At 39.5% G+C, this 27,136-nt stretch overlaps 1 protein-coding gene across 6 annotated transcripts; it reads left to right on the top strand.

Annotated features, from left to right (window-relative positions):
- Window positions 1-822: 822 nt before the first annotated feature.
- ZNF84 (zinc finger protein 84) lies at window positions 823-25,732 on the top strand. 6 transcript variants are annotated; one of them, XM_012747639.3, is made up of 8 exons: window positions 823-915; window positions 3,107-3,218; window positions 4,353-4,476; window positions 6,806-7,012; window positions 9,955-10,034; window positions 10,147-10,273; window positions 10,874-10,969; window positions 17,971-25,732. In XM_012747639.3, exons 5-8 carry the CDS (start codon window positions 9,987-9,989, stop codon window positions 19,953-19,955), a joined length of 2,256 nt encoding a protein of 751 aa, XP_012603093.1. In that variant the 5' UTR covers window positions 823-915; window positions 3,107-3,218; window positions 4,353-4,476; window positions 6,806-7,012; window positions 9,955-9,986; the 3' UTR covers window positions 19,956-25,732. The 6 variants fall into 6 exon arrangements, with proteins under 6 accessions (XP_012603093.1, XP_012603096.1, XP_012603095.1 ...); XM_012747641.3 differs by having other exon boundaries at window positions 832-908; XM_012747640.3 differs by lacking the exon at window positions 823-915 and adding an exon at window positions 950-1,091.
- Window positions 25,733-27,136: the final 1,404 nt, after the last annotated feature.

Below are 27,136 nucleotides of genomic sequence, written 5' to 3'. Positions count from 1 at the left end.
TCCTGCTGCCTCAGCCTCCCGAGTAGCTGGGACTACAGGCATGCACCACCATGCTCGGCTAATTTTTTCTATATATATTAGTTGGCCAATTAATTTCTTTCTATTTTTAGTAGAGATGGAGTCTCACTCTTGCTCAGGGTGGTCTCGAACTCCTGACCTCTAGCAATCCGCCCGCCTCAGCTTCCCAGAGTGCTAGGATTACAGGCGTGAGCCACCTGCCTGGCCCCAATTACTCTTTTGAGACAGAGTCTGACTTTGTTGCCCAGGCTAGAGTGAGTGCCTGGCTCATAGCAACCTCAAACTCCTGGGCTCAAGCAATCCTGCTGCCTCAGCCTCCCAAGTAGTTGGGACTACAGGCATGCGCCACCATGCCCAGCTAATTTTTTCCTCTCTCTATACATTAGTTGGCCAATTAATTTCTTTCTATTTATAGTAGAGATGGTGTCTTGTTCTTGCTCAGGTTGGTTTCGAACTCCTGACCTCAAAGGATCCGCCCGCCTTAGCCTTCCAGAGAGATAGGATTACAGGCGTGAGGCACCGCGCCCAGCTCCCCTTACTCTTGAGTTAGGGATCAACGTTACTTTTTTCTGCCGATTTATGCCTATCTGCTTTACATAAATGTATTGAAATTTTCTCTGGTTTCTTCAACTGATTTCTTAAACCAATTTAAAAAAAAAATATTGATGGATTCGGTTTCCGACGCTTTTAACCTTTTGTTTCTCACACAATGGGCAGAAGGTGCAGTGCGTCCCTAGGCGACCAGCGTTGCTACCACGTAAGGTCACCCACGTACCGCCGAGCAGTCTGGGTAATGTAGTCTGGGAGGCGCCGTACTCACGCGCACGCGCACTCTCAAGGTCCCCCCGTTTTCAGATCGCGCTTTCCTGCCCTTTGTGCTGCGCCGCCAGGTGAGAGGTGAGTGCGCGGGCGCGGGTGCGCGCGCACTCTCGCACCGACTTCGCTGCGGGTCTGGCTTTCCTTGTCGGGACGCGCGGGTCGCCTGGAGGCGCCGGAAGGGCGTGCACGGCTGGGGGCCCTGAGGCCGCGGGGTCGCGCGGTCCTGGTCGCGGCGTCGCGGTGCGGGCCCCTCGGTGAGCCTGGCGGCTGGGCGCGGCGGGCTCCACGACGGGCGGCGGGGTCGGGGGCCGCGGCGCGGGCGGGGGAGGGGCGGTCGTGTCGGCGCGCAGGCTTCACCCGGGCGGCGGGGTCGGGGGACCGGGCGCCGGCGGGTCCCCTGATCGGAGGCGGCTGGACCGAGGCGCCCCCGGGGCGGGCGTGCGGCGGAGCTGTCTGCGCCCCTGAGGGTGGGTCCGGGGGCCGACGGGCCTCGGTTTCTTTGGAGGTGTTTGGGGTCCCTTGGGTGGGTCAGTGACGGGAAGCTCTGCGGCGTCCCCTGAGGTGAGAGTTTGGGGCGCGGGGAGCAGGGAGGGTCTGGGTGCCGGCTGGGGACAGCCCTCCCCCCCACTGCTGCTTTTGCCTCCAGGGTTCTTCTGGTTCTTGGGTGTTTCCTCCCAGATTGATTTTTTTTTTAATTTATTTTTGAGACAGAGTCTCGCTGTGTTGCCGGGGCTAGAGTGAGTGCCGTGGCGTCAGCCTGGCTCACAGCAACCTCAAACTCCTGGGCTCAAGTGATCCTCCTGCCTCAGCCTCCCGCGTAGCTGGGACTACAGGCATGCACCACCATGGCCGGCTGATTTTTTCTATATATATATTTTAGTTGGCCAATTAATTTCTTTCTAGTTTTAGTAGAGATGGGGATCTCACTCTTGCTCAGGCTGGTTTTGAACTCACGACCTTAAGCGATCCACCCGCCTTGGCCTCCCACAGTGCTTAGGATTACAGGCGTGAGCTGCAGGGCCTGGCCCCAGATTTAATTATTTAAAGATCAGGCCTTCTCTATGTGATGCAGGCATCCCTGGATTTCTTGGCTGTGCCCTGTCTGGGCAGGGCAGATTGGAGGGCTGGGGCCCATGGCTGAACAAAATTAATTGCCTGAGTGTCTGTAGATCGAGCTGTGGTCCAGTGGTATTGGTGACTGGATGGCTGGGACTCATCCCTCCTTCAACCTGACTTCACCCAGCTCAGCTCTACTTAAGAGCGTTTATAAAGGGGCTTTTCCACTTATAAAACAAAACAAAACTTTTGACAATAGCTGGCATGGCATAGGGAACATTGGCCTGAAGTTATGTCTGATTTTATACCAGGTGTACTACTTAGTTTGGACAGTCCACTCACAATTTCTGGGTCTCATGTTTTTCATCTGAAAATGAGTGAGTGAAAAGAAGTTATTTTCTTTCCTACTCACTTCTGATGCTCTTTAAAATACTCCATCTTATTTTACATATTTATTGCTTACTTATTGAAGTTAAACTGCTCCGCTTACTTGTTTTCTTGGGTTAAGGACTGTAACTTATTAAGTATAAATGTATACTTTTTTCTGTTATGATAAATTTAAAATATGTAGTCAATTTGGAGCATCTTGATAAACAGTTTAAAATAAATATCATGATCCCATTGACAGGAGATAGCCACTGTTAACATTTTGGTATATTTCTTTTATTCAATAAATGTATGTATGTTTTTATTGTATCTGACCCTAATATATTTCTTTCCAAAATTGAGAATATGCTGCATGTGCTGCTTAAAGCCATTACAACATATCATCAGTATCTCTCCTTAACTTGAAATATTTTGTCCCAAGTGGGGAGTTTAAATTTACCTGGGAGTTTTTTCATCTGTCCCCTGTCTTGTGTCTATTCTTGGTCTATTTTGGTGACATCCATTGTGTTTTGGGGACTATATTGCACTTGTATTGGGAATATAGATGGGGACACTGGGGCCTTTGCCTGCTTCACCCTCCAGTATTGCAGAGGTAATGTCACAAGCTCTGGGATGGATTCTGTGGGTCTGGTGGGCCCAGAGTGCTACCTCCTGACTTTGTCATAAATGTTGGACAAGTGGCTGAACCTCTTTATGCCTTATCATTTTTCTTATAGTCGGTGCTGGTATGTTAAAAAGACAATATGGTATATAAAACGTATGACACCTAGTAAGTGTAAGTAAGTTATATTTTCTTATTCTCTACTTTTCCCTAAAATTCCTTTAGAACTTGATGATGAGTGGAACTACAGGTGATAATGAAGGTTGTCCCTTCTGAAGAGAAATGTGAGAGCTGTTACAGGGAAAGCTGCAGTGTTATTATGCAGGAAACTGCCAAGGTAAAAAACCAGAACAAAAAACAATGAAGTTAAAATGGGCCAAATTGTACACCGAAGGGCTTGTTGTTAAGGGATTTCGAGCGAGCCAGATGTAAGAGTTAATTCAGGGATAACTTCTCCCTCAAGGATCAACTTTAAAAAACATTTTTTGGCCAGGAGGGCGCAGTGGCTTGCGCCTGTAATCCTGCACTCTGGGAGGCTGGGGGGGGGGGGGATTGCTCAAGGTCAGGAGTTTGAAACCAGCCTGAGCAAGAGCGAGGCCCCATCTCTACTATAAATAGAAAGAAATTAATTGGCCAACTAATATATATAGAAAAAATTAGCTGGGCATGGTGGTGCATACCTGTAGTCCTAGCTACTTGGGAAGCTGAGGCAGCAGGATTGCTTGAGCCCAGGAGTTTGAGTTTGCTGTGAGCTAGGGTGACACCACAGCACTCACTCACTCTAGCCTGGGCAACAAAGTGAGACTCTGTCTCAAAAAAAAAAAAAAATGTGCATTTTGCTGTTTGCTTAATGAAATGGTTTTAGTGATAAACATAGTCTATTCTTCATGATGTCAGAATTTTTATTATGTGAAATTAAGTAAAAGCATAATGCAAAGTAAATGACATGTTTGTTGTAGGTATATTTTCCTGGATTGTGGTGTGTGTATGTATGTGGATGTTATGCTTTTTTAGCCATACAGAGGTTTTACATTTTTTAATGGTTACATTTACTAACTTTAAAAGAAAATGTTATGGCTTTTGCCTTTTGTGTTGTGTGTAATCTCCCCCCAAATTATACAGATATTCACTTGTGTTTTCTTTAGGCATTATTATGGTTTCTGTTATTTTAAATTCTAATCCCAAGTACTTTGTTGTATGAGATAGATAACTATCGTTTATTTTCTTTCAAATGTTAATCCTATTCATTAAGTAATCCAGTTTTACTTGTGGCTTTGAAGTGTTATTTATTACATGCTGTTGTATATTTTGACAGTTATGCATTTTTCATCTGTATGATGAAAGTGGTATCAGTGTCAAATGTTCTTCTGATTATTATAATTTTATAATATGTATTATTACATTGGTCCTGTTCACATTATTTTTTATTTCCAAAAGTATCCACACTGATCCTGAACCATTTTTCTTACAGATAAACTTTAAAATTGCTTGTTGAAGAAAAAATTTTGAGATTATGATTGGAGTTGAATTAACTATAAAAATCATTTGGGGTCACATTATCTTTATAATATGAAGTCTTTCTATCCCAGAATAAGGTAAAATTATAGATTTATGTAATTCTGTTTTTATAGTCCTCATTGATGTTTTTAGTTTGTTTCAAATGGGTCTTATATATTTATCAAGTATATTCCTACGTATTCTGTGTATTTTTTTAATTGAGTAGGATTTTATTTATCTTTTTATTATTTTAGAAAGCTGTTGATATTATAGAAATAAGTTTATTGAGCAGGAAAGATGTTCTTTATATAATGGGGAAAAAACAAAAACAGTTTGTTGTGTTTTTTGTTTTTTTGAGGCAGAGTCTTGCTCTGTTGCCCTGGCTAAGTGCAGAGTGCATCACTATAGCTCACTGCAACCCAAACTCCTGGGCTCAAGCAATCCTTCTGCCTCAGCCTCCCAAATAGCTGAGAATCCATGTGCATACCAACACATCTGTTGAATTTTTCTTTTTTTTTTTTTTTTAGAGACAGGATGTCTCTCAAATTCCTGATCTGAAGTGATCCTCTTGCCTTGGCCTCCCAGAGTGCTAGGATTACAGGCGTGAGCCACCACACCCAGCCCCAAAACAGTTTTTAAACATGAGCGTATGCTTAAATTTTTGTTCATCAGTATCAGAGTAGTTTCCACGATCTCTTAAGAATGATTGCTTGTGTTGTGGTGAGATCATAGATAATAGTTATTTCTTATGTAGCTGATACGCATTTTTTATATTTTGCCATTACATTTTACTTTTGTAATAATAATTGTGGCTAATACTTGTTTAGTGATGGCTGTGTGCCAGCTATAGTTTTAAGGTTTATATATTAAATTGGAGGTATAAAATAATCATTTCTTGTATAACAAAGAAATGAGGAAGAAACCTCAGTATGTATTTCTGAGTTGGCACTGAAATTTGAATCACAGAAAGGCATGAAAGGGAATAGTTTGGCTTTTTAAGTGCTGCTTTTTAGCGTGATACAAGGTGGAGCAGGTTGTTCTTCATTTGTGTTTTTGTAAGTATAAGTGACTGAATGTTTGCATGAAAATAAGAACTAATTCTAGGATTTATGTTGTGTGTGTGTGCATAAATATACACAAATGATGTTATGATTTGGGTAGCAAATGCTTTGAACATAGCAGGATGGAGGACAACATTCTAATTCTGCTCTTAATAGCTGTGTGATCATGAGCACACTCTAAATCACTCTAAGTTTCAGTTTTTTTCTGTGTAAAGTGGAGATTATTTTAAGTGCTTTATAGGGTTTTCTGTAAGGATTACGTTGTAAAATGCTTAGTATATTGCCTTACATATAGACAGCACTCAAATGTTAGCTATTATTATTGTTCCAAGACAGCAGTCACTTTCCTTTTAATATCTCACTTGTTCCTCAAACTCCCACTGTGAAGTCCACTTTATTTTCATCATTTTAGCAAATGAACAAATAGAGGTTCTGAAGGCAAGAGGAGGAAAAAAAAGAGCAATAATATAAAAACTACAGTAAATATAAAGGTATTGAATTTGTCAGTTAAAAGATAGCTTATTGGTTTGGATTACCAACAACTTTGAGATCTGAGATGCTTGAAAGGGACAAACATAATGATGGTGAAGTTTTAAATGTAGTTGGATGGAGGGTGATAGGTATATATCTATAAATATAGATATATAGATATAGATAAATACTAACCAAAAAAATGCTGATGTTGCCAACTTCATCTAAGATTATAATAGGTTTTTTAGGCAAAAGGCATTATTTGGGATACACATTATCATTGCATAATGATTGATAAAAACTATGATTAATAAATGATTAATAAATAAAAAAATATAATCCAAACATCAACAGAATTATAAGGAAAAACTGGTCTATAGTGATATTGGGAAATTTTAACACACTTCCTTCAGAAATTGATAGAAATGGCAGACAAAAATTAGAAAGGATATAGAAGATTTTAATAGTAGGAAAATAAAGCTCAGAAAGAAGAAGTTTGTTTTTGCCAAAAGTCACATAGCCAATAAAGGAAAAAGTTGATTGAAATTCAAATTTGTTTTAATACAAGTCACACGGGCTTTGAAGAATTCTGCCTACCTAGAGTTGTCTTTTTCTTCATAGGACTTGTTAAAGTGATTTGCATTTCAGTCCACAGTGAATATTGAACAACTCTTAGAATTATTTTATTTCTCATATTTCATTATCTGTTTACAGAGACATAGGCTTCTACTGTTCTGTTTTACTATATCCTATTTCTTTCCCTGAGAGCCCTGTTTCAATTATATAACAAACATATTCTGGCCTTGGATAATCATGAATTCTAAGTTCCTAGCAAGAGAGGAAAGGATTTCAGGAACAATGTGAATATACCAGTTGAGGTGCATTTGTCTCTAAGTCTACAGATCCTGGTTCCTCACAAGTAAGCCTGCTCATGTGAGATAAGAAGGGAATTTCTGGAATCAAGAATTCATTCTCAGTGTAGAAGACCTTGCCACGACCTCACTCCAGAGCTTTGAAACAGAGGCAAAAGGGACACAGAATAGAACAGATCACAGCTTTGTTAATCATCTCACACAGACAACAGACAATGAACATGCTGCAGGTGAGTAGATTGTTTATTTCTATTTTTTTTTTTTTACCCAAGGGGTTAGAAGAGATGTATAAGTCTTCCAGTGAAAAAGAAAACTATATATAGTTAAGAAGTCTGGAGAAAATAGCCTCAGAATAGAAGATCAGGTTTGGGGCAAAATTGGAGCAGTGATTTATTAACTATCAGGCCTTGAAAAGTTTGACTATAAGCCATGGTGTCCTGCATAATTATTGCATTTGAGCTGCAAACTTGGTTCTCAAATTGTTGGCAGTTTTAGTAAAGAAATGTGAACATTTATATGAGTTGCATAGTTCAAAGGAAAAAGCAAATCAATTTCTTATAGGAAGTAAACATTTATTGGTAATTACATACATTTTTTTCCTTTGATGAAGCCTTTAAGTAAGTGATATGCAATAATTTCCCCATCCAAAGTTTTGCTTTCTGTAGTTTCAGTTACCTGAGGTCAGCCACAGTTCAAAAATAATAAATGGGAGCTGGGCGAGGTGGCTCTTGCCTTTAATCTTAGCACTCTGGAAGTTCTAAGGTAAGACGATCGCTGGAGGTCAGGAGTTTGAGACCAGCCTGAGCAAGAGCAAGACCCTGTCTCTACCAAAAATAGAAAAATTAGCCCAGTGTGGTGGTACCCGCATGTAGTCCTAGATATTTGGGAGGTTGAGGCAGGAGGATCGCTTGAGCCCAGGACTTAGAGGTTATAGTGAGCTATGATGATGCCACTGCACTCTATCCCAGGTGACAGAGTGAGACTGTCTCAAAAAGAAAAAAAATTAAATAGAAAATTCCAGAAATAAGCAATTCATAAGATTTAAATTATGCATTTAATATGAGTATGAGTAGGGTGAAGTCTCAATTGCACACTCTCTCCACTGGGTACCCACCCTGTATATGCTACCTGCCCGGTAGTTACCCAGTAGCCATCTGAGTTATTAGATTGACCGTTGTGATATAGCAGTGCTTGTGATTAAGTAATAAACCTTATTTTACTTAATAATGGCCCCCAAAGCACTAGGGTACTCAGTCTACCAATTCAGATAGGCTAAAGAGAAGCCATAAAGTGCTTCCTGTACTTTCTCAACATAAGGACAGGAGAAAAATCATATGCTGACATTGCTGATATCTACAAGAACGAATCTTCTGTGAAATTGTGAAGAAGGAAAAGGAAATACTTGTTAGCTCTGCTATTGTACCTCAATCTGCAAAAGTTACCATAACAGTATGTGATATTTTCTTACGGCACATTGTTGTCCTATTTTAGTATTGTTAATCTCTCATTGTGCTTATTTATATACTAGACTTTATCATTGGTATCTATGTGTAGGAAAAAACATAGTATATGTAGGGATTGGTACTGTCCAGTTTCAAGCATCTACTGGAGACTTGGAACATCCTGGGTGGATAAGGTAGGGACTTATGCTGCAGTAGGTAAGGTTCTCAAGAGAAACAGCATAATAAGTGCTTGGGTCTAATGGCTATTTTTCATAGTATTCTTCAGAATATGACCGTAGTTATTTACTTATCTACCTTTTTAAATTGTGAAGCCTCATTTACATGCAGAAAAGTACATAAAAAATAAAAGTACAATTTAATGAATTATTGTCAAGTGAATATGCATGAAACCACCACTCAAGTCAAGCGCTTAGTACAACATTCCCAACCCAAACAAGCCCTTCATGTGCCTTCTCCCAATCACAATCTCTTCCTGACAAAGGTAACCAGGATCCTGGGTTTTCTGATAATTATTTCCTTGCTTTTCTTTATGGTTTTACTTCTATCTGTGCATCCTTAAACATTATGGTTTGGTTTTGTCTGTTGTATATGTTCATTTGTATCTTCTTTCCACTTAACATTTTGTTTATGAAATTTGTTGCGATTGCATCCCTTCCCCCAATTGAGGTAGCTTCTTAATATCACCAAATCTAGTAAGTGTTTAAATTTCCAATTCTCTCATAAAATTCATAAGTTGTTTGCAGTTTTAAAAAATCAGAATAAAAATAAAGTCATACAATGCAATTGGTTGATCTGTCTCTTAAGTCCCTTTTAATCTATTGGCTTGTCTTATTTTTTTCTAGTCAAATTATTTGTTGAAGAAGCCAGGTCTTTTTTTCTGCATAGTTTCCCTCTGTCTAGATTTTGCCAGTGGCATTGTCACAGTGTTGTTAATGTGTTTTTGTCACATGTATTTGGTATAAATTGGTAGACTTAAGAGTTGCACTGTCCAATATGGAAGCCACTGGCTACACATGACTATTTAAATTAATTAAAATTAAATCCCTCAGTCACAGTAGCCACATTTCAAGTGCTCGGTAGCCACCAAGTAGACAACTATGAATTGGATAGCACAGATAAAGAATATTTCCATCATCACAGAAAGTTCTGTTGGACAGATCTGATCTAGTTTGACTTTTTGTGTTGGCAGGAATGCTATAAGACTAAGTAGTTTTTGAGAGTTTTATTTTATCATGTTTCTTTTGCTACTACCTCTTTCAGTGCCAAATTTGAGATCCAGCAAATATTTTGTTGGTGGTTCAGGAGATTTACAGTTCTCATGTGTTGTGTGAGAATTGTCAGAATCAAAGTGGATTCTCTAGTGTTTTTTTAAAAACCCTGACAAATAGAGCTAGAGAAGCCCATGAAGAGAAGATTCTCATGCTTGTATGTTTGATAACAAAAAATACCACACAAGATTGCAAAAACCACAGCCTTGTACAAAGGCCACTGCAACCTTACACAAAAAATACTTCTGTGAGTACATCTGCCCTGAAACTGCCTGTTCAACCTTGGACTGGTGTCACCCTGTTGTTGATCTTTATAGCCAAGATTAATTATTTAAAACAATTATGTAATTCTCCTCATTTTTTCCTTTAAAACCTTTTGTCTTCCTTTTCCTTCCTGAATACACACATCGTTTAGAGTGCGTTTCTGTATTTGCTATTTAGGTTGACAGTTATACAAATGGAAAGATGGAAGAATGCACAATGGCATTTTGTCACACAAAATATGCAAAGATGGGGGCATAGTAAGTATTTTACATAACTTGTTATGAGGACAGTGTGCTCAAGCTCCAGTACTTCTTTCCCATGTCATGTACTGATAACTGCTTCAGACTTACTAGAATTGTGCTCTTACAGGAATCATTTTCATTTGAAGATTTATCTGTAGACTTCACCCAAAAGGAATGGCAGCTGTTGGATCCCTATCAGAAGAATTTATACAAGGATGTCATGTTGGAGAACTATAGTAGCCTAGTGTCACTGGGTAAGAAAAGCTTCCTTGAGTACCTTGGAGTGTGCCCAGTGTGTTGCATTGTCTTTTTTAGTTGCTTAAAGCAATAGACTTCTGAAATTTTTAATGATTTTGGACCAAAATTTAGGAGATCCAAGTTCCTTGGGCTGTGACACTGAGAAAGTATTTGGATCTCACCTTCCAGTAATAAATTCTTAAGTTTGTTGTGCAGCCTCTGAAACTTAAGTAGTAATAGGGATAGTAGTAGTGTAGCTCCTGAAGCATATAATTCACTATAGGCCACATACTGTACCAAGCGCTTTACATATATTGACTCATTTAATCATCAGAGCAGTCCTGTGTGGCAGGAATAATCATCCCTTTTTCTAGATGAGAAAATTGAGACAAAGAGAGCTTAAATAACTTTCTCAAGGACTGACAGCTAGTAAATGAAAGATCCTAGAAGTCAAAGGTTCTTAAACCCTATTAGCTCCCTTGGAGACTGTTACCATAACTTTGAGAATCATTGACTCTCTAGAGGTACAATTTTATCAGGCCAACTCTGATGTTAAACCTTGCTCATTCTTCAGAGGCCCTGAAGCCCAAGCAGTATTTGTGATTTCTCATGAACAGGATATGAAGTTATGAAACCAGATATCATCTTCAAGTTGGAGCAAGGAGAAGAGCCATGGATAGGAGATGGAGCAGTCCCAAGTTCAGACTCTCCAGGTGAGTGTATGACAACCATGGAGATGGGAGAAAGTAGAAAAGTTCAATCTCAGTTGGTCAGTGATGGGTTTGCATCTTTGAAATGTGCTTTAGACAGCTCTTTTCAAAACCTCTAAACTTTTGGTAGTGATTCAGAACAATTGACATCAGCTACTCGGGTAAATCACATTTAGATGTGGTTTCTTTTTTTGTAACTTAAAATGAAATGTGTCCTACTTATGTGAACCATGATGTTTTGCTATTCCCTGTCTGTCACATCTAAGACTTTGAATTCTTGTTTGGTATTCTGTCCCCTGACATATTTGACTACTTCTGTCCCTCCTTCCCCCATGCTCAAAGATACTTCTGTTTGTAAATTCAAGAATTCTGATTTTTTCCTCACGGTGGGTGTCTCTGGTACTTAGAGGACCACCTGCAAAGCCCCACTCCATTTGGTCTCATTGTATTAGAAAATGGAGCCATGATATCTCGCAAATAATTTGTACTTGTCTTCTCTTTAAAATTAGAATCTATTGGTTTTATTCTATAGTTTAGACACCATAGAATGTAGAAATAATCTCTACCATCCTTTCTTATTTTTAAGTTTTTTATTCTTTTTTTTTTTTTTTTTTTTGAGACAGAGTCTCACTTTGTTGTCCAGGCTAGAGTGAGTGCCGTGGCGTCAGCCTAGCTCACAGCAACCTCAAACTCCTGGGCTCAAGCGATCCTCCTGCCTCAGCCTCCCGAGTAGCTGGGACTACAGGCATGCGCCACCATGCCCGGCTAATTTTTTTTTTATATATATATCAGTTGGCCAATTAATTTCTTTCTATTTATAGTAGAGACGGGGTCTCGCTCTTGCTCAGGCTGGTTTTGAACTCCTGACCTTGAGCAATCCGCCCGCCTCGGCCTCCCAAGAGCTAGGATTACAGGCGTGAGCCACAGCGCCCGGCCTAAGTTTTTTATTCTTTACAAAATATCTTTTTAAAGCTTTCTCTTCCTCAGCTTCCACTTAAAACTAGGCCCATGATGTCTTGTTCCTGAAGTTCTCAAAAGCATCCAACACTACTGTGATCATTTTCATTATCTGCTGTGGGACATTGACTTACTTCAAGTTCCCTCAAAAGCATGCCCTAAAATACACGTCTGAGTGTAAGAATTTATTGAAGATGTAGTCCCCACAAGTGCAGTGAGGGAATGGAGGAGTGAGATTGGGGTAGTGCCAGGGAGACTAATGCGAGTGTATGGTGGACTGATGCTTGGACTGCTGTGGGCAGTAGGGGCTCATTTCTGCTGAGAGCTCTGACGCACCATGAGAACATACCTCAGACACAGAACATACCTCTGTGGGAACAGGAAGCCCAGGCATTTATCTTCCAACTCCCATCTCTTAGTGGTTGCAGATTCTCTGGGGCTTATTAAGTCCCCAGAATGTCCAGCGTACCTGCACACAGACCAAGCTTGCACTTGCAGCCCAAGAAAGGAAGGTCTTGGGAGAGAATTGAGGGTGACAGGGGTAGGCACTATGTCAGGAACCATCCATCAAAGTTGTAGGTGTCCACTGAATTTAGCTGAGGGCTGTGGGTGAGGCAACAAAAGCATCTGCTACAGACTTGTCATCTCTTCTTTCAGGGACCTCCATAGTATGACACTACGTTGCCTATTCATTTATTTTTACTTTCCCCCACCAAATTTATGGTTAATTCCATTTAAACATTTCTCATTGTTTACAGGCTTGTACTATTTACCCTTCTCTGTATTCAAACTTTTGATGGTGCCTTGCTAGTTACCTAGAAATTCTTTATCTTTTCTGAAGGAACTGTTTTCACTGCATTCAAGTTCACGAAATTTTCCTTGAATACTCCAGCCTAAATTTTTCTCACCTTTTTCTTTCTTTTCTTTTCTTTTTTTTTTTCAAGATAGGGTCTCACTCTGTCACTCAAGCTAGGGTGCAGTGGCATCATCATAGCTCACTGCAACCTCAAACTCCTGGGCTCAAGCGATCCTCCTGCCTCAGCCTCCCGAGTAGGTGGACTACAGGTGCATGCTACCATACCCAGCTAATTTTTCTCATTTTTTTTGCAGCAGTGGGGTCTTGCTGTTTTTGCTCAGGCTTCTCACCTTTTTCTTAGGTCCAGTCCCAGACCAGATCGCAGTGTGTATGATATTTCGTTGGTGGTCCCTGAGCTTTATTTACACACATATATGCAAGGCTTTATAACTTAATATCTTCACTACAGTTAGGGAACACATGGTATTCAATAAATTGTTTTCTACAAACTTTGGTTTTTTTTTTTTTTTTTTTTGAGGCAGAGTCTCACTTTGTTGCCCAGGCTAGAGTGAGTGCCGTGGCATCCTCCTAGCTCACAGCAACCTCAAACTCCTGGGCTCAAGCAATCTTCCTGCCTCAGCCTCCCCAGTAGCTGGGACTACGGGCATTCACCACCATGCCTGGCTAATTTTTTCTGGATGTATTAATTGACCAATTAATTTCTTTCTATTTATAGTAGAGACGGGGTCTTGCTCTTGATCAGGCTGGTTTCGAACTCCTGACTTTGAGCAATCCACCCGCCTCAGCCTCCCAGAGTGCTAGGATTACAGGCGTGAGCCACCACGCCCGGCCCAAACATTGTTTTAATACAGCTGTTTTTAGCCAGAGTGTGCATTACCTTACCTTGGGATTTTTTTCCAACTATAGGCATCATGGATCCAATAGCACAAACTGATTTAATAGAGTGATGTGTGTTTAGCTTTTGAATTTGTTATGGTAGGACTGGTATTTGTAATTTGAGAAACCTCTTGTGATTTGTATATGCCCTGTTTAGTTGAGACCCACACTTTAATGATTACTGAAAAGCATTAAAAAGTAAGAGACCAGAAAATAAGTTTCAGAAGTGTAGAACTTAGTTAAGAAGATGAGTCATTTGCATCTATTTTTTTTTAATTCAGGATTTAAAAATTGAGCATTTATTTTGTTGTAAGGCAGTGCAAGGTTAATTGTTAATTAATTATATAAATAGGGACTATGTGTCTAAGACCTATGTTTACAGAGTCACTAGGACTCACAGGACTCAGCATATAATTGTACTTATGACTAAGATTTATTACAATGAAATTACATAGACACATACAAAAGAACAAGGCACAGGGAGAGTCTGGAAGAATCCATGTGCAGGCTTCCTGTGCTCCCTCCCTTCCGTAAAGGTCACACAGTTTCCTATCCCCTTGCAACAAAATGTAGTAACATGTATTTGATGTTTCTGATCAGAGAAGCTAATTAGAGACTCAGTGCCCAAGATCTTTACTGGGGGCTGGTCATGTAGATTTTGTTTGCCTAGATCGTTCTAACATTTCAGACTCCAAGAAGGAAAGCAGATGCTAAGCATAGATCATATTGTTTGTATATAGTTGAGGCACAGTAAGACACTCTTATCATTTAGGGTATGGTGGGAATATCTCTGAAACCCAAGCAGGGCTTTCTATGGATAGCAGTCTCAAGCCTGATGCTAATTCTTTTCTGTACAGATTGCATTAGCAGGTTAGAGAAAATGGAATATTTATTGATTTCTTCTATTTTTCAGGTATTATGCTAGGTTCTCGGGCACAATAGGGAACATTAGAGAAATATTTTCTGCCCACATAGTGCTTACTTTTTAGTGGGAGGATAAAGAAAATGAACAAAGTAGCAAATAACCAAGATAAAATCTAGGCCCTGATAAATGCTATTATGGAAATAAATTAGGTGAAAGATTATATTACTCTTCTTAGGCTGCCATAACAAAATACCATAGACTGGGTGTGTTAAATAACAAATTTATTTTTCCCAATTCTGGAGACTGGAAAGTCCAAGATCACAAGGTTTCTACCATGATCAGTTTCTCATGATGCCTTTCTTCCTGGCTTGTAGACAGCGCCTTTTCAATGTGTCCTTACATGGCCCTTCTTTGGTGTGTGCATGTAGAGAGAAAGTGTGTGGTGTTTTGGGGTCTCTTTTTTTTTTTTTTTTTTTTTTTTTTTTGAGACAGAGTCTCACTTTGTTGCCCAGGCTAGAGTGAGTGCCGTGGCGTCAGCCTGGCTCACAGCAACCTCAAACTCCTGGGCTCAGCAATCCTACTGCCTCAGCCTCCCGAGTAGCTGGGACTACAGGCATGCGCCACCATGCCCGGCTAATTTTTTGTGTGTGTGTGTGTATATATATATATATATATATATATATATATATATATATATATCTTTAGTTGGCCAATTAATTTCTTTCTATTTTTGGTAGAGACGGGGTCTCGCTCAGGCTGGTTTCGAACTCCTGACCTTGAGCAATCCACCCGTCTCGGCCTCCCAAAGTGCTAGGATTACAGGGGGTCTCTTTTTATAGTCACTAATCCCATTGTATCAGGGTCCCACCCTTATGACCTTATTTAACCTTGATTACTTCCTTTAGAGGTTCCTTCTCCAAATAGTCATACTGAGGGTTAGGGATTCAACATATGAATTTTGTGAAGACACAAACATTTAGTCTGTAACAGAACAACATGAAGATGCCAATTCTAGATGTGAGGAATGTGAAATAGTAAAGCTATGTGAAGAATTAGGGGAAAACATCTCAAAAAGGAATGATGAAAATGAATGTGTTAAGTCAGGAACAGGCTTGGTAACTTTAAGAAACAAGCCTATGTGACTGAGATCAGTGGACCAGGAAGGTATAGAGACACTGGAGAGAGTGTGGGAACTAAATCATACCTCAATTTGTAGGTGATAGCAAGGAGTTAGAATTGAAGTAATTTTAAATAAAAGTTGGGTTATCTGATTTATAATTTTGAAAGCTCAATCTGACCACGGAGTGGAAAATGTAATTGGTAGCAGTGAAACCAATTAGAAGGATATTTAATCTAGATGATATGATGGATTAGAGTAGAGTAGAGAAAGTCATGGGGGATGGTATTTCCAATATACCAGAAGTGACCAAATACAAGGCAGTCCCAATTTTTCTAATAGGAAAAAAATTAAAAATTTGGAGAAAGGTAAATGATAATTTCAAATATGTACTTAGTTTAATGTTATAACATTTAAAGTAAGAGATGGTAAGTTTAATTTACAAATACTCCATTTTCTGCTCCTACATTTCCTGATACCATTTTATTCAAACTCTTCACATGTCTCAAAATGAAGACATCTATAGTGGAATCTTCTTTTCTTTTTTTTTTTTTGAGACAGAGTCTTGCCTTGTTGCCCCAGCTGATATGCCATGGTATTGGCCCACCTCATGGCAACCTCAAATTCCTGGGCTCAAGCTATTCTCTTCCCTCAGTTTCCCAAGTAGCTGGGACTACAGGCACAACTAGCTAATTTTTTACACGACTAGCTAATTTTTTCTATTTTTAGTAGAGACAGGGTCTTGCTCTTGCTATTGCTCAGGCTGGTCTCAAACTCCTTACATCAAACAGTCTCCCACCTTGGCCTCCCAGAGTGCTAGGATAATAGGCATGAGCGACCAGGCCCAGCCAATGTAGTGGAGTCTTAATTTTAACCTCCAGATTTCTTTTCCCTCAGTCTTCTCTAACTCATTAACACTATTAACACCAAATTGCTCAAACCCCAAACATAAAGAATCACTCTTTTTTTTTTTTTTTTTTTGAGACAGAGTCTCGCTTTGTTGCCTAGGCTAGAGTGAGTGCCGTGGCGTTAGCCTAGCTCACAGCAACCTCAAACTCCTGGGCTCAAGCAATCCTTCTGCCTCAGCCTCCCAAGTAGCTGGGACTACAGGCATGCACCACCATGCCTGGCTCATTTTTCTATATATATTAGTTGGCCAATTAATTTCTTTCTATTTATAGTAGAGACGGGGTCTCACTCTTGCTCAGGCTGGTTTCGAACTCCTGACCTCGAGCAATCCGCCCGCCTCAGCCTCCCAGAGAACTAGGATTACAGGCGTGAGCCACCGCGCCCGGCCAAAGAATCACTCTTGATTCCTTGTTTTCTCTTATCCCCTTCACATGAAATTTATCAGCTAATCTTGCTGATTCTACCTTCAAAATATAATTTATGACTAAAAATGAGTTATGAGCTTTCTGCAAATGTATTGCTGTCAATTAACATTTACATTTGTAACACATTTTGCTTTTACTGATAATCTTTCATAGCTCTAGCTGTTACTTCACAAAAAATTCTAAGCATAGGTTTTTATTGAAATATAAGCCTTTTGAGGAGCACTTATAACATAAGTGGCTTTGTTGTGAGGATAATGGAAGTAAAGCCATATAATAAATATCAAACTGTCAGAATATTTTAAGAATGGGAACTTGTGTCTTGGGATAGTTTAAGTAAAAGTACACACAGATTTTAAAGTTCTGTGCTTGAATAGTTTAAATGAAAGATAATATGTTTTGAAAATGTGTTGCATGAAGTGGCTTCCCTGGTAGTAATGTGGACATGTATAGGACAAGTTTAAATAAAAGTTTCAGAAAATGTGAGAATGGGAAAACATACATAAAATATTTTATACACTGCAAGCTTGAATTAATTTTAGCCAATTAGTCTTTCCAATGTGTTCATTTTCTTCATAGTATTTGCTAAGTACAGTGTATAGTTTTGTTGTTTACTAATATTTGTTTATTCTTTATCTTTTCTGTTAAAAATTTCATAATAGCAGGGCCCTATTTTTTTGTCTTGTGTCTCCAGACCTCACACATTGCCTGGAGCATAGTATATATTCGGTAGTTACTCAGTGAATTAATTCCTCAAAACATTGGGTCAATGATTCTTCAAACCTCCTTTGTTCTTCATTGCTCTTCATGTACTTTTCCCATTTGATAAACATATTATTTGTCAATAACCAAAGGTGGCTTTATCTATAGTCAGTTTCCTGCTCCTGTTTTCAGCATTTCATTTTTCAATACCCAGAAGATAGATATTATACTTGGGACATATTTCAGACTATGAAACTAAGCCTTAAAAAACAGGCCCTCAACACAGCATTTCTAGTTTTTTATTCAGTAAGCACACCCGATTTTTTGTTTCCTTTATAGAAGAAGCCTGGCAAGTAGATGGTCATGTGATGTGGCACCGGGATAACCAAGACAAGCTTAAAAATATGCAAAGGATTCTTGAATGTGATGCATTTGGAACAAAATTCAATCTAAATATGAACTTTGTTCCTTTAAAGAACTCAAACAATGAAGATAACTTAGATGGCTTGATTTTAAAACATCATTTAGATTTGCTTATTCCAAAAGCAGATTGTAGAAAAACAGAATCAGAGGACTTTAATGTATTTGATAAATTGTTTCTCCCTTCCAAGCCTGAGAAACCTGATACTTGGTTAGAATACTATGAATGTGATAAATATGATAAAGACATCTATAAAAAGTCACAGATTGTCATATATCACAGAACTCGTTTAGGGGAGAAACTCTATGAATGCAGTGAATGTAGGAAACGTTTCAGTAAGAAATCAAGTCTCATTAAACATCAGAGTAGGCATATAAGAGAAATAGCCTATGGCTGTGGTAAATGTGGCAAAACCTTTCCTCAGAAGTCACAGTTTGTTACCCATCACAGAACTCATACAGGAGAGAAACCTTACAATTGTAGCGAGTGTGGAAAAGCCTTCTCCCAAAAGTCACAGCTCACATCCCATCAGAGAACACATACGGGAGAGAAACCATATGAGTGTGGAGAGTGTGGGAAAGCCTTCTCCCGGAAGTCACATCTCATATCACATTGGAGAACGCACACAGGAGAAAAACCCTATGGATGCAATGAATGTGGGAGGGCCTTTAGTGAAAAGTCAAACCTCATTAATCATCAGAGAATTCATACAGGAGAGAAGCCTTTTGAATGCAGAGAATGTGGGAAAGCTTTCAGCAGGAAGTCACAACTCGTTACACATCACAGAACTCACACAGGAACAAAACCCTATGGGTGTAGTGATTGTAGAAAAGCCTTCTTTGAGAAGTCAGAGCTCATTAGACATCAGACAATTCATACTGGAGAGAAACCCTATGAGTGCAGTGAATGTGGGAAAGCATTTAGAGAGAGGTCAAGTCTCATTAATCACCAGAGAACTCATACAGGAGAGAAGCCTCATGGATGCATTCAGTGCGGGAAAGCCTTCTCCCAGAAATCACATCTCATATCACATCAGATGACACACACAGGAGAAAAACCCTTCATTTGCAGTAAATGTGGGAAAGCCTTCAGTAGGAAATCCCAGCTTGTTAGACATCAAAGAACTCATACGGGAGAAAAACCCTATGAATGCAGTGAATGTGGGAAAGCTTTCAGTGAAAAATTAAGTCTGACTAATCATCAGAGAATTCATACTGGAGAAAAACCCTATGTATGCAGTGAGTGTGGGAGAGCCTTTTGTCAGAAGTCACATCTCATATCACATCAGCGGACACATACAGGAGAGAAACCCTATGAATGCACTGAATGTGGGAAAGCCTTTGGTGAGAAGTCAAGTCTTGCAACTCATCAAAGAACTCATACAGGAGAAAAACCCTATGAATGCAGGGACTGTGAAAAAGCCTTTTCCCAGAAGTCACAGCTAAACACACACCAGAGAATCCACACAGGAGAGAAACCCTACGAATGCAGTTTTTGTAGAAAAGCCTTCTTTGAGAAGTCAGAGCTTATCAGACACCAGAGAACTCATACAGGAGAAAAACCTTATGAATGCAGTGAATGTAGAAAAGCCTTCAGGGAGAAGTCAAGTCTCATTAATCATCAGAGAATACACACAGGAGAGAAACCCTTTGAATGCAGTGAATGTGGCAAAGCCTTCTCTCGGAAGTCACACCTCATACCACATCAGAGGACACATACAGGTGAGAAACCTTATGGTTGCAGTGAATGTAGGAAGGCCTTCTCTCAGAAATCACAGCTTGTTAATCATCAGAGAATTCATACCGGAGAGAAGCCTTATCAATGTAATGAATGTGTGAAAGCCTTCTCACAGAAGTCACAGCTCATTAATCATCAGAGAACTCATAAAGTAAAGAAATCCTAGGAATGTAATTAATATGAGTCTGACATCATAACAGTTGTACTTCAGAAAATGCAGTTTAATTTTTCAGATAATAGTCACATCATATAATATGTCAGAGCAGTCCTTTTAAGTGGGGAACTCTATTATGTAGGGAAAACTTTCAGCAAATAAACATGCTTGTATATCAGAATTGATAGGGTATAATGTACTTATGAATGAATGCAGTGTTTCTCAAAACCCTTTGAAACCACAATTGAGCCTTATACAGTAGAAAATTCACAGCAAAGAGGAGTCCTGTGAATATTGCAAATATCCAAAACCCATCCAGTGGTCAAATCTTATAAACTATCAGAAATATTCCCACTGGTGATGAGGAGAAATCCCATGAATATAGCAAGTGAGGCAATATTTTTATTAATAAATCACAGTTCATTGTACATAAGAAAATGCCCTTAGGAATGAAATTCTGTGACGCTTCTAAATACAGGATAAGTAATCGAATATATTGTATTTTAGAAAATTCATATTGTGGATAAACCTAATAATTGAAAGACATTGGAAACATATGCCCCTTGAAATAATACTATAAAGGGAAGCCATATTCTTTCTGTAGATATGTGTATGAAAAATACCCAATTCTAAATGGTTGACAGATGTTCCTTCTGAAGTATAAAGATTTAAAAATATATGAATAAATTGGTCATTGAAACATCTGAGTAAGAAATTTCTTACTGGTATTTATGGTTTATTTTCCTGTGTTGCATAATACGTTTTGTATTTTAGGATTGCATATAATGTAATTGCGAGCATGAAATGCATATACCTTATAGTGCCTATGATGTCTGTCAAAATACACTACATATCACTATTTTTTCCACTTTAATACTATAAAAATGGAAACTGATATAACATGACTTACTGCTGAATAAGTAGCTTAAGTGATAATACCACATTTCTTTTTATTGTCTATTGGCGATAGATGGGGTCTATTGTTACCTTTCTCTTCAGCAACTGAAACTAACATCATCTAAGTCTTCTGCATCCTCCAAATCTGAAAAACAGTCTATATAATAAGTATGCAAAAGCAAGAACTACAGAATAGCATTAGTGATATATGATACTGAGGGAGTAAAAGAAAGATGTGTGAACTATATTACTCAGCCCTCAAATAGATGAAAGTGGGTAATGCTGTGCAAAATTTTTTTCTCATTTAGTGATATGCCTTTATACATCATGTGTGTGTGTATATATATATATATTTAAGTGTTATGTAACCCAAGTACCACTGGTATTTTAATTTAGTATAATGAAATACCATGGATACTTTGTGCTATTTTGTTTTTGGTGTTTCGTAAAATATCTTGTAAAAAATAGATGTAGAAACTGATGAAGAATCACTGTTCAGAAGATGTAAAATATAGACATTTTGTGCTTAAAAAAAAAAACAAACCTTTTGACACATTCAAGGAAGCCTATTTTGTTTTCCCGATCAGTCCTGTGATTACTGGACAAATACAGAGGCTCCTTGGTTTACAGTGGGGTTCTGTCCTAATAAACCCATTGTAAGTTGAAAATCTTGTAAGTCAAAAATGCATTTAGGCCGGGTGTGGTGGCTCACGCCTGTAATCCTAGCTCTCTGGGAGGCCGAGGCGGGCGGATTGCTCAAGGTCAGGAGTTCGAAACCAGCCTGAGCAAGAGCAAGACCCTGTCTCTACTATAAATAGAAAGAAATTAATTGGCCAACTAATATATATAGAAAAAATTAGCCGGGCATGGTGGCGCATACCTGTAGTCCCAGCTACTCGGGAGGCTGAGGCAGGAGGATTGCTTGAGCCAGGAGTTTGAGGTTGCTGTGAGCGAGGCTGACGCCACGGCACTCACTCTAGCCAGGGCAACAAAGCGAGACTCTGTCTCAAAAAAAAAAAAAAAAAATGCATTTAATATACATAGCCTACCAGATAGCATAGCTTAGCCTAGCCTACCCTTAAAAGTGCTGAGAATGCTTACATTAGCATACAGTTGGCAAAATCATGTAACAAACCCTATTTTATAATGAAGTGTTAAATATCTCATGTTACTGAGTATTGTACTGAAAGTGAAAAGTAATGGTTGTATGGTACCATTGTAAAGTTGAAAAATTGTTAAGTTGAGCCATTGTAAGTCCAGGACCATCTGTTATTAGGAAACAAGATTTCCATTATTTTATAATTTGAAATGTTTTGTTTTCCCTTCTTACTATCCACATGAGAAACTTCCCATTGGGAATGTAGAACATATTATATAAGTATGCTTCCTTTTAAAATTGCATGAACTATACCTTAGCTAGGTTAGAATTTTGTAGTGTTGTCTCTATAATGTTGCTTTACAAGGTTAATATTTTTTTGTATGGTGATGAAATTCAGAAAAGTCCAACATTGAGCTTCATTCCAAACTTAGAAAAATCAAGACTTCTCATATGCACACATTGTTGTATCAGTATGGCGTATTGCACCTTTGATTCTAGCAGTGTTTTTTCCTTTGATTAACAATTTTGCAACGTTTTGGAAAATTGGGACTTTAATTTTCTAAACATATCTACCAGAATTTCAACAGCCATATAATCTTGGTTTTTTCTCATAGTAATTTTCAAAAGCATCCAATTTCCAAATTTTTTATTTATATGCAAATGTATGGACTTTCTACTTTTCTCTTTAATATCTGAAAGTGATTGTACTAGATGTGGGCGACAAACCTTTGTAAATGAACAAATAGATAATAGAGTGATGTTCTACTTTGCGATTTTTGCTTTTTTTTTTCTTTTCCATCTATCATGATTCTCTTTCCTATTCCCAGAGATTGATTCATTAGATTTTGGATTGGTCTCAAGTCTGTTGCCTACAAATTTTCAAATTTTGCTCACCCTTATTCTAGATCATTCCATTAACTATTAAGCAGTGAAACCTAATAATTCCTGCATCAGATAATGGAACTTCAGCACTAGCCTATTGATTGAATCCCCAAGAGCAAAAAAAAATCATTTCTCAGGGTCAGGTGTTACTCACAGAGTGGGCTGATGCTGACAACAGAGGTCTGTTTATGAGAATGTCTTCTGTGGAGACTCAGATATATTGTGCACTACCCACTGGAGCTCACCATTGCCCTGAAGTGTCATGAGAGAGCTCTGATTCTGAAACTAGAGGTTTTTAATGTATTTTTGGAAATTACCTTGGTAAACCAGAAACACAGGCCTCCACATTTCCCCTCATTGAGTCCTACCACAGACCACATATCAAGAAGACAGTTTTAAAGTTAGACTGGATTTATAATTTTGTGGAGCACAGTAAGTCACAATGAGAGACAATACTAAAGGAGGCCAAATTGAGGAAGAGGAAATGTTAGCTTTTCTTATCCTCTTTCACTGTCCATATTTTCCCACTGTCCTGGAATTGCTTATTGTTCTACAAAGCACAATTTATATTGCATTTCTTTTACTAAGTAATGGCTTTTGGGGTTTTCTTTTTTTTTCTTTTTATTTATTTATTTATTTTTTTGAGACACAGTCTCACTCTGTTGCCTGGGCTAGAGTGCTGTGGCATTAGCCTAGCTCACAGCAACCTCAAACTTCTGGGCTCAAGCAATCCTTCTGCCTCAGTCTCCCGAGTAGCTGGGGCTACTGGCATGTGCCACCATGTCTGGCTAATTTTTTCTTTCTATATATTAATTGGCCAATTAATTTCTATTTTTAGTAGAGACGGGGGTCTCACTCTTACTCAGGCTGGTTTCAAACTTGTGATCTTGAGTGATCCTCCCGCCTTGGCCTCCCAGAGTGCAAGGATTATAGGCGTGAGCCACCGCTCCCAGCCTTGGGGTTTTCTTTTGTTTGTTTGTTTTTGGAGGTCCAGACTGAATTTGAGACTTATACCAGGAGTGCATTATGTTCATTTTTCTTTGTGGGCTCTGACACAGTTATCTATGGATCCATATATTCCCGATATTTTGCTTTCAAGAACATCACTTTTAAAACTCCAAGGTGAAATGCACCCAAAGAATGCCAGATTTATCTAATGGTAACTTTATTAAATAGCAGAATGTAAAGCAATGGTCATTGAGAATCTACACTTGAGACCTTCTCAGTCTTTTTTTTTTTTTTTGAGACAGAGTCACACTTTGTTGTCCAGGCTAGAGTGAGTGCCGTGGTGTCAGCCTCGCTCACAGCAACCTCAAACTCCTGGGCTCAAGCAATCCTACTGCCTCAGCCTCCCGAGTAGCTGAGACTACAGACATGTGCCACCACTCCCGGCTAATTTTACATATATATGTCAGTTGGCCAATTAATTTCTTCCTATTTATAGTAGAGACGGGGTCTTGCTCTTGATCAGGCTGGTTTTGAACTCCTGACCTCGAGCAATCCGCCTGCCTTGGCCTCCCAGAGAGCTAGGATTACAGGTGTGAGCCACCGGGCCCAGCCTCTTCTCAGTCATTTGATCATTCCAGCAGTATACACCCAGGATGTCAACTTAGTCGGTGTGTTAGTCTACAAATATGGTACCAGTAAGCTTTCAGATATACAGCACCTAGCCCTGGCCTAAGTGCTGATAAACTTATCCATAACCCTTGCAGTTGCATGCATATGTTTTGCACCTTTCATTCTTTTAATCCATTTTCACACTTACACATAGTGATTATTTTTTTTTTGAGATAGTATCTCACTCTTTCCTGGGCTAGAGTGCCATGGTGTCAGCATAGCTCACAGCTACCTCAAACTCCTGGGCTCAGGCGATCCCCCTGCCTCAGCCTCCGAGTAGCTGGGACTACAGGCATGTGCCACCATGCCGCGTTAATTTTTTCTATATGTTTTTAGTTGGCCAATTAATTTCTTTCTATCTTTTAGTAGAGACAGGGTCTCGCTCTTGCTCAGGCTGGTTTTGAACTCCTGACCTTAAGCAATCCACCCACCTCGGCCTCCCAGAGTGCTAGGATTACAGGTGTGAGCCACCGCGCCTGGCCTCATATTGATTAAAATGCAACTTTCATTACGCACTGCATATTGAAATATTGTGGGCTCATTGTGGACCTAAGTGTAACATTCTCATCATAGTAATCAAGGACTTTTATACGAACTCATGCCTATCACTTCACTATCATTTTTGAACGTTTTTTTTTTTTTTTTTTTTGAGACGGAGTCTCACTTTGTTGCCCAGGCTAGAGTGAGTGCCGTGGCGTCAGCCTAGCTCACAGCAACCTCAAACTCCTGGGCTCAAGCGATCCTGCTGCCTCAGCCTCCCAAGTGGCTGGGACTACAGGCATGCGCCCCATTTTTGAACGTTTTATCTTTCCTCCTATGCAGTATTTTCTGGCCTCCTTGAACAACTTGTAATTCCTTGAGATTTCTATAATCTCTTAGCTTTTGCAAATCTGTTGCAGCTGAAATGTCCTTGTTCTTTGTTAATGCCCATTCAACCTGTATGAACCTATACATGTATTTCCCACTGTGATGATATCATTACAGGTTTTATCTTTTCCATTATAAAGCTTCTGGAAAGCTGCAATTATCTTTTTTGTCTATATAATTTTAAGAGCTAAAGCTATAATATTCAAATATGGGTGCTATTAGTGGCTATGTTTTCTACATGTTGAAACATAGTCTGCAATGAGAGAGAAGAATGAAGCCATCATGAAGGCAATGTTGAGAGTCTTGATTGTGTTCCAGTACCTGGTTCTTGACGTCCAGATCCACCCTCTGCCCTTTTTGTGTCTTGATTGTTGAATTCTGTGAGATACCCCAAGTATCCTACTAATAAATTCTCATGTTTGCTTCAGTTGTGTTCAAGTTGTGTTTGTTACTTACAATCCAAATATTCCTACTAACAGGACATCAGGCTCAGTCATATTTTGGGTTCCCTGGAAGCAGATACTGAAAAGGAGTTTTGGGTGCACAATGTTTATTGAGGAGCAACAACTAAGAAATTATAGAATAAATAGAAAAAAATCAAGCAGAATAGCCAAATTATACTGCTTGGAAGCCAGGGAGCTCTGGACAGTGTATTGCTCATCAGTGTTTCATATCAGGTCACAATGGTCAGGCCTTTATAACCCTTCATTTTGAGTCACCAAAGTCAGGCAGACTTGTTAAGGGAATAATAGCCTCTGGTTAAGCAGCTGTTTTCAGCTGAGGACAACTTGGAATAAGCTGTCATCTAGAGCTAATGGCTCTCTCTGCCACCGGGCAGCAGGTCTCTCTTTGAGGAGGGCTCTGGGTGATGCATCTGTGTGACTACATAATCCATCCCTTCTACTGCTTTAAATCCCCTTTTCTATATGACATGTGGGAAGCTATTGCTGTAGGACTCTGGGGGAGCTCTTTCTGAGGAAAGACTAAGAAAAGGAAGATTAGTAGGACAAACCATGGGCCCTACTGTTGGAGTTGCTTTCTCTTCTCCATTACCCACTGTCATTTCTTGTACTATTACCCCCTCTGCTGGCATCAGTGGCTTATCTGGTAGTATGTTCCAGATCCCCATTCCTGAGGGTGTCTGAGCCTGTCAGCATGCGCTTTTCAGACCCAAGTTGCTTTACCTGTCCATTTATGTCACGTTTTGGCAAGGAAGTTCTGAGAGGCACCTAGGTGAATCACCTGAGTTCCACTCATACTTCTTCCTGCCCTGTCATCTAACAGCAGCACAAGTTCCACTTTTGATGATTAGTGGCAAATACCCCTGTAAAAACAGCAACTCCTCTTCTGGTCTACTGGTCCCTGGACACAGCAGCACAAAGTTCCCATGTTGTATCTGTAGCTTATAATTCAGAATACTTGCTCTGTCCTCTGGTGAAAAGTGTGCCCTGTTTGGGGATCAAGGCCTCCAACCCTGCATAGCCCAGAATTGTCACGGGAAGCACAAGGTCCCCCAGAGGATCATTGATAATAGAAGAATATGAGGCTATTCCTGCTATCATTCAGTGCTACTCAAAACCCATGTAACTTTCTTTTTTGGTCCATTCATATATTGCATTCTAAAGGTAGTTCCCTGTCCTGACCATAGGACCATGCAGACAGATCATCATTCATAGTCCTCTTTCCAGAGAGCTTCTCAGGCGGATCGAGCTCTGGCGTCCGAAAAACCAGGGCCACCCTGGCAGCTGTGTTCATTTTCTGGCAACAACTGAGTACTTGAGAGTCCGGGTTCAACCAGACTAAGAAGCCTGCCGCTGTGCCCCGACTGACT

Source organism: Microcebus murinus, chromosome 22 (genome assembly GCF_040939455.1).
Source record: "Microcebus murinus isolate Inina chromosome 22, M.murinus_Inina_mat1.0, whole genome shotgun sequence".
NCBI classification, from domain to species: domain Eukaryota; kingdom Metazoa; phylum Chordata; class Mammalia; order Primates; family Cheirogaleidae; genus Microcebus; species Microcebus murinus.
This window is presented reverse-complemented; position numbering and strand designations above follow the sequence as displayed.

Coding starts and splice junctions, on each gene's coding strand:
- ZNF84 (XM_012747642.3), top strand. CDS start 9,987: ATGCACAATGGCATTTTGTCACACAAAATATGCAAAGATGGGGGCATA. Junction 10,035..10,146: donor TATGCAAAGATGGGGGCATA/GTAAGTATTTTA, acceptor GTGCTCTTACAG/GAATCATTTTCATTTGAAGA. Junction 10,970..17,970: donor CCCAAGTTCAGACTCTCCAG/GTGAGTGTATGA, acceptor TTTCCTTTATAG/AAGAAGCCTGGCAAGTAGAT.